The following is a 13,317-nucleotide window of genomic DNA, read 5'->3' on the forward strand; positions in this document are numbered from 1 at the left end:
TTCACACATACATGCAGGCACAACACATAAATTAGCCATACTCACATAAACACACATACATTTTATTTCATAAAAGTCATTATTTAGCTTTTGTCATTGAATAAGCAGAAATATAGTCAAAAGAAAACAGAAAATAGATGTGTGGGTCCATGTCTGTCCTGCCACTGGGCATGGCATCTTGGGGAAGCAGAACATTGGGAGATTGACTGCTCTTATGCCACTCTGCCTCTGGGGCAGGTGCTGGGCTTCAGGAAAGTGCCAAGACACCACTCTAGGAGTGGGAAAGCACAGTCTGAGATGTGGGGAAGCCGATGATGGTTTGAGGATCCCCAAGCCTGTGACAAGGCTGGGGCTGAGGAGGTTGTCAGACTCTTACATATCCAGTACTAGTGGGAATTGGAGAAGAGTTGAGAACAGAGTTGGCAGACCTCTAGCTACATACAGCCTCTAGCCTAGGGGCAAGGGAAAGGGGAATTCTGGTTTGTCTCAGCAATGATTATCTTTAGCCTGGTGGAACCAGGCTAGACACACAAAGTGGTTAGCTGACATTCTGTAGGCTACCTTCTGTAAGCTCCCCATAGCAGCGATAGATGAAAGAGACCGTCCAGGTTTATCCATATCTTTTATTGACTGTTCATCATAGAAAATGAATGCATATCATACCGTACCCACGTTTTAGGGTGGATCTAAGATTAAATACTTTTTGCAGGGAGGAAAGTCAGGGAAGGGAAGATTATTGGCTAATCCCTCAACATCTCTAGGTACGACATTGGCATGGAGAACTCTGTTTAGGCCTCTGGGACCACAGGTCACATTTCCTTATGTGGGGAGTGTGACTCTCGTTCCAAGTCAGGAACCTGTCAGGGAGTGGCTAGTTGCCTAAGTCTCAGGTATTTGCCCACCTTGACTTTGGGTTTTAACCTGCCCTACCTTACCAAGCTTCCTGGCATAGTTTTGCTGTTCTACCAATAAAGTTGTTGTTTTTTTAATTAAAAATCATTTCTTCTCTCATACAATACAACGAAAACACATTTTACCCTCTCTCCATTCCTCCTAGCCCTGCCCTCTTCATGTGTCCTCTTTCCCAGATCCATTCTCCCTCAATCTCTTCTTCAGGAAAGAGCAGACCTTCAAGAGACTACAGCAAAATAGAACTAAACAAGAAATTATAGGAAGATTCTAGGACTTAATGATGACCAGCCTAGTTAGGGAAAGAGAGAGAGAAAAAAAGAAGGAAAGAAAGAAAGAAAGAAAGAAAGAAAGAAAGAAAGAAAGAAAGAAAGAAAGAAAGAAAGAAAGAGAAAGAAACCCTCATATTGAGGGCAGACAAGGCACTCCAAAAGGACAGAAAGAGTCTCAAGACAGACAAGAGTCAGAAATACACCTGCTCTTACTCTAATGAATTTCATAAAAGTACCAAGCTAATAGCTATAACACATAAGCAGAGAACCTGGAGCAGACCCATGCAGGCTCTGAGCTTTCCACTTCAGTCTCTGTGAGCCCATGTTCACACTGCTTTGTTGACTTAGTGGGCCATGTTCTTTTCCTTGTGTCCTCCAATTCCTCTGACTACTACAGTCTTTCCTCCCCCTCTTCAGTGAAATCCCATTCTCCAATGAAGGCACACAATGGAAAGCTCCATTTTAGACTCTCTTTTCATCTCTCCATTAATGTCTGGCTGTGGTTCTCTGCACATGTTCCATCTGCCTCCAGAGGAAGCTTCTCTAATAAGAATTGAACAAGACTATGAGTATAGACTTAAATAGGACAAGATCTATGAGTATAGCAGAATATCATTAATTTTTTTCCAGTTGTGTCTGGTTCTATCCTAAGTCTCTGGGCTATCTATTCTTATGTCCCAGCCCTTCCTGGCAGTGTAGGGTATAGGTTCCCTTTCATGGCACTGGCCTCAAATTAAACCAAACATTCATTAGCCACTTCCACAACTCTGCACTGTCATTGCCCCAGTACAAATTACAGGCAGGAAAGATTGAAAAAGGAAGGTTGTGGCTGGGTTGGTGTCCAGGTTTCTCTTTCAGTAATTTACAGTTTACCTTCTCTCATATGTGCAGAATGAGTTGAAATTTTTAATTCAAAAAAATAGAACAACCAAACACTTTTACAATAACAAATATTCAGAATCTCATAGTCTTGTGGTAATACTTTTGTGACTTTTCTTCTGACGAATTGAGAAACATACATTCAATAATCTATTGAATATTACCAGGTACTTTTTATTTTATTAATTTTTAATTTTTTGCAAATTAATAGGTACACATTCTATGCAAAACTGGATAGATAGTGATCAAGGCAGTGCATGAGCCACATTTTAAAAGTATACTTTTAGTCTTGAGGGTCTATCTAAAAAGAATAAAATAACAGGTGACTGACCAGAACAGTCAATGCTAGCCTTTTAATAAATGTGTGTACAAATGTCTATGTGTGAACACATAATACATACATGTACATATACACTCTATATGCTACAAACACAAAAATCAAACACACACACACACAAACACATTTCATGCCCTCCCTTTAGTAATATATAATGTTTGGAATAACTATGGTTGTTCTCCACGTAAGATAGTACATTTCTGGATTACATCTTCCATAGGTTCCCTGCTTATTCTTAGTATTTTAGCAGACAGCAATGCATCTCATATGTTATAGTGCTTTGATAGTTGTCAGCTTGAATGATTGTAACCAAATATCTTTAAATAATGAGATAGTAACTAAATTAATATTGTGTAAGAAACATTATACAGGATGCATATGGATATCATCAATTGCCAATTGTTGTAGACCAGCCTTAGTTTCTATGTACAGCAAACCCCATGATCTTACTCAAATGAAATAAAAACACAACTGACCTCTAGAAGTTTGAAACAGAATGGTGAAAAGAGTGAAAAAGAGGGAGAAGGTAGATTTGCAAATCAGTTGGGCAATGGATTATAGTTAGAAGATGCTCAGACATCTCTTTCCAAAGCAGGAGGATTACAGATAATAATAACGTAAAAACCAGAAGAAATGACTTGTAGTGTTGCCATCAGGCAGAAACAGTGAATGTGTTATAACACAGCTATATTTAATCTGATTTCAGCAATGCACAATATTTGCATGTCAAGAAATATTCCTAATATTTTGTAGTAAAGATGATTTTTTTCCACTTAAGTGTTAAAATTAATTGAACTTTGGCATTCAACCATATGTGTATAATTAGGATATACCTAAATATAAAATACATGTATTAGAAGGGACCAATTCATTTGTTAGTTTCTGAGTCTTAAAGTAAACCTCTTGGTTCTTTCATTTTAAAAAAATGTATGTATGTTGTATCCTCTTATGAAAAATCTATCTCTATAGAAATAGCACCATCAGGACAGCCAGGGCTATACAGAGAAAACCTGTCTCAAAAAAAAAAAAATGAAAAAAAAGAAATAGTACCACCTATGGCTTTAAGTGGTCTACAGATGTCTCAACATTTTCAGATTGAAGCATGAAATAAGTTACAGGTGGTATATGGTGTTTCTGATTTCTCTCTTCTGACCATCCATTAATTAATATTAGAGAGGCTTGATTTACCATCTACTGCCAAAATAGACTGACTACTCCTAAGATGAATGTTACTAATTTAAATTTCAAAATGGAAGCAGAAGCAAAGTGCAGTGATAATTGGGCTATTTAATTATTCATGTGTGTATTAAAACTTAAAGCAGAGTATCTGAGACCTTAACATATATAGCTAAGAACTCTTGGCTGATGCAATGCTAATCAGGCAAGCCAAATGGGTTGGCTGCGTAAAGAAAGCAGTACTTGTGGTCTTCTCAAGAATAGCCCTTTGTAAGATACAATAGAGTATAAACGTTTACATTTAAAAATGTGATTTTCTAAAGTTTATTCAGCAGATTTAATAACTATTTAGTATGTCCTGAGCTCTGTACTAGGTTTCATGGAAACTTTAAACTCATACTTACAACCTTTGTTTGGTTTAATTTAAGATAATATTACTAAGTATTAGAGTTTTATGTAGCAACAATACTATTAAATAGATCCAGATATTGATAAAGATATATATATATATAATTATTATATATATTTCTGTTCGTTAGTTATTATGACAAAATGTATTTTCTACAATATTTATTGTTCTTTCATTAAAAAAAAAAACTGTCCAGTCTTACCAATACTTGGTGCTAGCAATCTTACTAATTAAAGTCATGTATAGGAACATGCCAGTTCTATATTTCTCTTCTGTTTGCTATTATTCTATATGACTCACTTCCATTCACATATCTGATAGCCACATATCTTTCCTGATGTGTTCACATATTCTGTAAATATTAGGGAGAATTTTTATATATCCTGATAACATTTGTGACATGTCATGGTACAGATATTATTTCCCAGGCCATTATGTATTAATATTATTGGTGGTTATTTAGAAAGTATATTTTAATGTAAAGATATTAATCACATTTTTAATTATGAACTAATTGTGACACATTGTGGACTGTGACACTTTTAATCACTTAAGTTGCCAAGTTCTTTTCATTGAAAAGCCTTATGATTTCAACTATTATATGGTAGTGTGTGGTAGAGACTGAAGTTTATTCTGGCATACAGATATCCAGTTATTCCAGTATTATTTTCTATAAGCACATTGGATAACTTTATTGCCCTGACAATGGACAAATGTTTGGAAAATAAAACAGACTGTTTGTGAAATCTGTCTTATTTCAATGTACAATGGCAATGTGGTGTCACTTCTTTCTTGATGACTGCAGCTTTGGAGTTAGTTTCCAGTTCTCTAACATTGTACTTTGTCAAGAATGCTTGCACTAGCATAATAATCCTGAGAAATCAGTCCAATCATCATATTTAACTGTTTTAGGTAACATATGGATAATTAGAGCATCTAGTCTTTAGTGTTAGTATAGTAATTATAGCTTAACTATACAGTAATGCTCCAGTATTAAAATTAGTTTTTATTACATTACCTTAACTATATGGCTAACACACTATGATAGAACTGAAAATATAACTTCATACTGCTAAAGCTACAACATTCTGTTTTTAAAGTGCTTTCAGCTATAGGTAGGTGGATGATCACTACAGAATTTAACAGCAAGTGATATTTGAAGTAGAAGGAACTCACAGTTTCTTATCCCAATTCCCGTGGTGAATTCTCTCATTATATTGATATGACTTTTGCACATAGTATAGTAATTAATTTTCGCTAGTTTATGCTTCAATTCCTGCTTTGCTCTTTGAGAGTAATTGGCATGACAATAGAATTTGCAGTACCAAGTTCAATGTAAGAGATGTTTTTCTATTGTCCTATCATTTATAGCATACCTCCTAGAAGTGCCTGGAAAATATTATTTTGAAATAATGAATAGAATGCATAATTACAGTGTCCAACCTATTTTGATAAGCTGTCATGACTAGTTAAGTGTTTCTTACTTCAAATCTTTGAAACTCTGTCTAGATCTATTTGTTCAATAGTGTAGTTTGCAGACTCTTTGAAAGTGTGAAGAAACTTTAGCTTAAATGCAACGTTTGTCTTAATTATACCCAAAATTTAGAAAAACTTATCCCTCTTCTGGTTTACCTGAGGGACAGTACCCAGTGGATATAATAGAGAACTGATTTCTCTATTCAATACAAGGTACATGAGACAATGAGTCACTCTGGATAGTTAAATACTTGCATCTTTGTGACATGCATACAATAACAAATACTGACATAGATAACTCAGATAAACTGTATCTCTATATGTTCAAAATGTAATTTCCCATTCCCAAAAATGCCAGTTGTAATTTGAATGGCTCTGGATCCATATGCCAGGTTAATATGTTATTACATGATTTTTCCCATAAAAATTTGTTTATTTTTATGTATTTATTTGTATTCAGGAAAGTTTATCAAAAGACTTAAGATTGGCTCAATTTTCATGTACCTAAGAAACACTTGAGAGCTGCCAACCATATGTTCAATATTAAATCAAAGTATAAGTTAGAAATCCTAAAACTTGTCTAATAAATTTTATTATATATACTCTTTAAATAAATTTTATTTTTGTAATTAGCTTGAAATTATTTGTGTATACTACTTGTTTCAACACTGCTTGTTATTCAGAACAGAATATACCACTTTAATAACACTTGCATTTTTTTACAATTATTACATTTAATTCTATCAATCCTAGCAAAGCACACAATTGAGACTTATTTAATTCAAAGTCTTAATTACTTTGGCACTTAAGCAATTTGGCAGTACTGTAAAATTTCTACCATTTGCTAATGTTTAAACATACCAGGTAATGCACAGATTCAAATATTTAGCAATTACATGTCTCCAAAAAAAATCTTGTTGCTGATAAAATGAAAATCATCTCATATAACATAATTTACAAATTTAATCTTCCTTGTGCTAAGCCCAGTAAATTTCATTTTTCCCTTGGCTTGTGTCACTCTTCCAAAAAGCTTTTATGTTGGTGTTCGGTCAATGGAGGCCTCATAGATCCAAGGCTGTTAAAAGCTTCTCAGTTTTCTCTCAGACATCATCCACCATGGACCATGGATTTCTGTTGTTTTTTTTCTTTTTCTTTTTCTTTTTTTTTGGGGGGGGTGGGGAGTCTTTTGTTTTGTTTTTGTTTTGTTTTGTTTTGTTTTGTTTGTTTGTTTCCCTTTGAAGCTCATACCCAAATCTATTCTGAAACACCTACCTCTTTTTCCCCCAGACTACAGACATATTAAAGAAAGGGGGGGGGGAATCCTACCATTCAGCCTTGACCTCAGGTAGCAGCATACAGAGCACTCTTTTACCACCATATTAATTTCCCTCTGTAGCCACCTGTCCTATGACTCAATCAAGTGATCTTTAGCAGGTAGGAGTAAATAAGGATTGTCCATTTCCTTCCTATAGTTGACCTTTTCTTCTTGTTCAAAGTCATTTTTCAGTACAACAAAATGGCTCTATTTTATTTTCCAAAAAGAAAAAATCTTTACTTTTAGGAAATCCAAATGATTTCTATCGGTTTCTATGTCATTTGTGGTGACATTCTGCTCATCAAGTGGATGAGCAAAAAATAAGAGGTGATGGGGTCATGGGGAGGGAACCAAGGATAATGTGAGAGAGAAAGAGGGAGAGGAAGGTAGGGAAGAAGGGTGGGAGGGAGGGAGGGAAGGAAGGAAGAAGGGAAGGAGGGAGGGAGGGAGGGAGGAGAGGGAAACATGAGAAGAGAAAGAGAGAGGGAGACAAAGGAGGGAGGGAAGGTATGATTCCCTGGTTACACACTGACACATGCCATGTTATTCAAAGCTTATAGCAACAACACAAATCTCATCTCTTACAGCAAAGAACATAAGATATTTCTGATCTAAATATGAGTGGCAAGGGCCTGGGAATATGGACTCAGACTCCACCCAAATTCTGTATTTAAATGCAGAAATGCTTTTGTGGAGTTTTGTGGCTGTTGTCCCTGTTACTGGATGAAAGAAATCCAAAGCACCTGCAAGATAGACTAGTAGCAGGCTCAGTCTGATGGGTGCAGCAAATGGGGAAATTTCTGCCATAGGTTTGAGATGCTATTTAGTGGCAGTTTTACTTTGGGTATTGCTGGAAAACAAGTCACTTCCAAAACTATTTACCTGATAGTCATGATGACATTAGGAAATACAGGGAGATCGTCAGGGATTAGCTACTGAGGGAGTTAAATAGAACCCAAGGTCATTTGACTCTGGGTCAATCATATTCCTACTGGCTACCATCATGGAAGTTCTACTAAGTCAATCAGACTAAACTGAATCTTTAGTACAGATGTGAGCTTGCTTGGTTCAAAAAGTAAATACTGTCAATTCAGAGCAGATGAAGCTGGGACATTGTCTCTGGCTAACATCCCTGAGGCCCCATCTTTACATATTTTGGGCAAAGGACCCTTAAATCAGTAGTACTTTAGGATAGGTTAGCCATGAGTATGTTTAGTGCATAAATAAACATAAATATTACAATCATTTCCTGATTAATCATTTGATAGAGATCAAAGTGGAAAATCTTAATCACTCAGAATTTTCAATGCAGTTAATGTTATTGCAGCATAAATAAAGCCTTCATAAATCTTATATGCACAATTGGCTATCAAATGTGTGAGAAATAAGTTTGATTTTTCTCTTCAGAAATAAGTTGAGTCATGTCGATTACTGGGTAAAATTAAAACTTTTCTTCTACTTAAATGCATGCAAGTTACCTTTTATTGAATGTTGGAGTAATAATCTGCCTTAATATATTAACATATTTGTATTTTTAGGTATGCTCTTCTCTAACTGCTATGCAAATGACTCATTCATATCACCCATGAGTGATTTCAATAATGATAGTATTAACCAACAAAACACTAAAATGACACTGGGCACAGATACCTCTTTTAAGGCAGTGTGACATTGTATATAAGGATTATAAATATAACTTTAAATTCAGATTTTACATTTTGAATACCATATGGAAAAGGTTAGTAATAGATTCTACTAAGTAATTAGACACTAAGTACACTTTTTTTTTTAATTTCTTGCTCTATTTTTATTCAAACAAGAACATGCAAGCACACCTTATAAACAGATATTTTAAAAAGCCTTTTAGCTTTAGGTGCTCAAGTGAGTTAATAAGAGATAAAGTATCATAGGACCAAGAACCTCTCCTCCCATCAATGCCCGACAAGTCCATCCTCTGCTACATATGCAACTGGAGCCATGCTTTTCAGAGATATGTTTCATGAAGTTCTTCCTGAAAACAGCTCTGGGTCTTGTCTCAGAGTAGAAAAGTCACTTTGGATCATGGTGATAGAGAAGCTGAGAGAAGCCTTTTCCTGATGCCCTGTGATGGAAGAGAAAGGAGGCAGCTTCATCAGCTATGGAAGAGTTTACAGTAAACAACCACCACCACCACCACAACAAAAACAGCTGGTACCCACCACTTCTCCTGCTTGGAATTCCATCACTACATTCTGTTGACTTTTGACTTTCCTCTTGCTGATTTTTCTTCTACAAACTGCTGTGCTTTAGTCTGAGGCCACTGAAATGAAGCAATGAAGGTCATTAAACATGTAAAATACGTTTTTATATGAATTTCCATATTTTTCAAGCACATTTTAAAAAATTTAAAGTTTACAAAATTTTAAGGGTGCACCATTGAGGGACTGTAATAATGATTACAATAATAATGATTTCCATTTGGGTCTTTTATATTCACAAAGCTGGAACTCTTTATTGGAAAATACATACATGCCAAATTATTCCAATTTAGTTATTAAACTTCATCATTAATATTGATAATATATTAAAAATTTAAACATGTAAACTCATGATGGCGACCTACTTTTTGAACATGATAAAAAGAGCTAGCATAAGGAAATGTTATTAAATTATTATACATGAAGAGTAAATAATTGATAAGAACAAATGAAGATTTTTATAATGAGCCAAAAAAATAGATAAAGTAATGAAAAAAGATTGTCCCAAAACTTAACTGGGCTTGAAATCATTGTAACAAAAAGTGAGAATATAGGTCTATGCTGACTCTCTGTAAAGTCCATTAAACCTGACTCACTAATACTTACTTTTTCAGTTCCTTCTAAATTTTCTCTTTCATAATGATATTTTCCTTTCCTTTAGGCTTGAATCACCAACTAGATCCTTGAAAATGGAGGCTCCACGTGGAGTCCAGGTGAGCGCAGCTGCAGGTGACTTCAAGGCTACCTGTAGGAAGGAGCTACACTTACAGTCCACAGAAGGGGAGGTGAGTCTCCAGCAGGGTTGACCCTGCTGCTTTATACACCACTTGACTCATGTTCCAGGAGACACACAGAGCTGCTTCATGAAAAAAATTCCAAGCTTTGGAAATCTTGATACATCTTTAATACTGGATTCAATAAGCTCTTCCTACTTTCTACTAAAATGTACTCATTCCAAAGACCCTTTAAAACAGACCTCCGGATTTTTGTTGCTTGATATTAGCTTCAAACATTAGAATGGAAGCAGTCCCTCTTTACCTTTCTCTTTGGATCTTTAGACTGGTTCTTCTGAAGGTTCATCAGCTTGTTCTGTTATAGTCAGAAAACAACAAGAATTTTGGAAAGACTGCTCATGCCTAACAGGATTGATCAGTATAGATAACAATAATTATATAGATATTTCAGAAGATCTGAAGACAAAATTTGGAAAGTGCTCACCATAAAAAAATTAACTCTCTGTGTAGCTAAGTACAGTGAACCCAATTTAAACATTACACAGGGTTCACATATGTTGAAAATTGAATAGCACCCACCAATGTACATTTGGTATATACCTTTATATATCTCATTAAAATTAGTTTAAGAAAGGAAATGTTTTTCCTAAAGTGGTTTGATATTGGCTTGTTTGTTTCTCTGCCCAACATCAATACCACAAAAGGACAAACTGATCACTTATCAAAAAAAAAGTCTCTACCTTTAGATAGATTTTAAACTACTTCATATCATCAGATATAGTATTCAGATATTCAAAGTAATAGTTGAAATGAAGAAGCCTTAATTTTATAGAAAATGCAAGGTTCTGCTATAGACAATCTCTCTCATTTTATACACAATGGTATGAGGAACTGCAAATTTGGCATTGAAGGAAACACCAGTCATAACTGTAAATGAAAAGTTTTAATGATATGGCCACATCCACAGTGCAACAACATACCACAGCAAGCATGCTAGAATGTTGCTGAGGGAGATTATTTATTCCAAAATTGATTAACATTTTCAAGGAGACAAATCGTACTGATATCAGCAGGTACAAATGAAATGGATTCTTGTTAGAGAAGACAGGCAGTGCTGAGTTCAAAGCTCTAGGGTGTGATTCTAGTCACAGGATTGAGTTTCAGAGCAGATGGATCGTGTGGCTTTATGGGACAATACAGAACAGACATACCAATTTCAGAAATTGGAATGTGATCAGCATCACAGTAACTGCATTGGCAGAAAAGAGAGGTGGGCAAGCACATCCATACTGTAACCTGGAGAGGCCCAGGAATATGGCGTTGACATCAGTATCTCGGTTCTTCTAGCTTCCTGCCTTATGTTTCATCTCCATGAAAGCAAATCTCTTTCCAGCAGCTGACATGAATGGACTCATTAGGAAACTTGTCCCCTTTACACGAGTGAAGAAGTTACTGAAGCATATAGTTAATATATACTCCAGTTCATTTGTGGAACAAATATCCCACAGTGAGGGAATCAGATAAAAAACAGCTCTGAACTTGTACTTACAGTGCAAGCTATGAGCAAGATCAGTTGAAGCTGATGATGGCAGGGGACTAGGGTAGGACATTCAAGATGTGTGACCTGGGGCAAGACCCCCGGTTTTATTTGAAATGAGAGGGGAACAAGACAGTAGGCGTGACATGGTTCAGTTTGCATTTCTTGGAACTTCACCCCAAAGTATGACAACTAGAGAGAGACCCAAATGGATGCCCACTGCAGGGAACCCCCCCAGCAGAATTCCAATAAGAAATGTCTAGGGTGAGGAAGGAGGAAATTCGGCTCTCCCTCATCCTTCAACTTTGGGTTGTCTAGGCAACTCAGAGTCTATGATTAAGAATAAGATGAAGGCTAATGAGATAGCTTAGTGTTTAAACCCTACCACATCTGGTGACCTCAATTCAACCCCCAGGATCAGAGGGTTGAAGCAGAGAAACAACTTTATGTTAGCATCCTCTGACCTTCACATAGCTACAGTGACACACACACACACACACACACACACACACACACACAGGTACATGCACTAGGGATAATGAGAGAGGAATACAAAATAAACAATTGGTGTATTAGAAATTATTAAATAAATGAAGTAATTCCTCAAATGAAAAGATGAGTCAAATTGGTTGTTGAAGCCAACTAACATTTAATAGACAATTTAGGCATGATGATATGTAGAATAATTTTCTGTTTGTTGTCATGACTTCCTAAGACTTTAGACAGCAAGACTTTTCTGGATGTTTTAGAAATGATTCTACTCATTCTTTCACAACTACTTAAAAAAAAAAAGACAATGGAGTATGTTTTTTAATTAATTCCCTCCCTCTTCAGGAATGCCAGCCCAGCTGGTATTCTTCTTTCTCTATATAGTCTTCAGATATGACTAAGAAGCTAAATGGAAAGCCTCTGCCAGGGCCATTCATTCTCTGTGTGTATGCCATGGTTGTTACTGCTGCTGTTTTTAATAACTAAGTTCCTTGAGCAGATCATGCAATACTACATTTCATATTGGGGACTTGTTCTCAGAACTCCACCACTCAAATTTAAGACAGCAGCAGAGCCTGTGGACAGTGCACAGGCTTGTAATCTTTTCAAAACATCAGGATAGTCCCCATTGCCTTGCGATGCTCTGTGGGAGGGACCACACTGAAATGAAATGATTTTGTTGTTGTTGTTTTTTGTTGTTTTTCTTTTTCTTTTTCTTTTCTTCCTAGATATTTTTAAATGCAGATTCAATCCGGCTGGGAAATCTACCAATCGGTTCCTTCTCTTCTTCAACCAGCTCCTCAAATTCTCGACAGACAGTGTATGAACTGTGCGTCTGCCCCAATGGCAAACTCTACCTGTCTCCAGCTGGGGTAGGCTCCACCTGTCAGTCCAGTAGTAGCATTTGCTTGTGGAACTGAAGCGACTGATTTCTCCTCACACCAGAATAGCCTTTTGTTCCCGTCCGTCTGCTTCACGGATTTGCTCGGTTTCCCCTGTGATCAGTGCAGAGCGTCTTCAGATGGACCACAGAGCAAACTGTTCCAGTATCCGCCAGGATTGGCCTTCACCTTTCCTGATTCACCATACTAAACACACTTAGTGGGACTGACTCGGCCGTGGGAAAAACATCTTCAGCAGAAAACCTGGATCGCGACCTTTGCTCGAAAGGGAGAATAATTTAGGTGCCTTTGCTACGTGGAGTGAAGCACACACAGTTTTAGATTTTTGCAGAACCTGGCTGCGAACTGCGCACGAACACATTACCCAGACAAAATTCCCAAATCCACTGGTGACATGAAACGCTTAACCCCGTCAGAAGACTGATTCTGCAGTCCGAAAGCACAATTTTCCATTCATCTTTTTTGGACGTAAACTTTTATCCCCGAATTTTAAAATTTTGAAGCATTATGTAATGCTTGCTTTACTAAAAAATTAAATTCAATACGTGATTTTTAACTAAATGAAATGACGAGACAGAATCTCTCCCTGAGTTTTTTTGTTTGTTTGTTTGTTTGTTTGTTTCCTTCAATTCAATGTGTTGGTAC

At 36.3% G+C, this 13,317-nt stretch overlaps 1 protein-coding gene across 1 annotated transcript in view; it reads left to right on the plus strand.

Annotated features, from left to right (window-relative positions):
* Sgcz (sarcoglycan zeta) overlaps positions 1–12,690 on the plus strand; it is a 1,088,618-nt gene extending 1,075,928 nt beyond the window's left edge. The window contains exons 7-8 of the mRNA XM_021169917.3: positions 9,672–9,795; positions 12,499–12,690. Of these exons, the coding sequence (XP_021025576.1) occupies positions 9,672–9,795; positions 12,499–12,690 (316 nt within the window). The remainder of the gene's footprint in view (positions 1–9,671; positions 9,796–12,498) is intronic.
* The last annotated feature ends 627 nt before the right edge of the window (positions 12,691–13,317 follow it).

The sequence above is a fragment of the Mus caroli genome, unplaced genomic scaffold (assembly GCF_978045245.1).
Source record: "Mus caroli unplaced genomic scaffold, Mus_caroli_1 scaffold_10, whole genome shotgun sequence".
Lineage (NCBI taxonomy): Eukaryota > Metazoa > Chordata > Mammalia > Rodentia > Muridae > Mus > Mus caroli.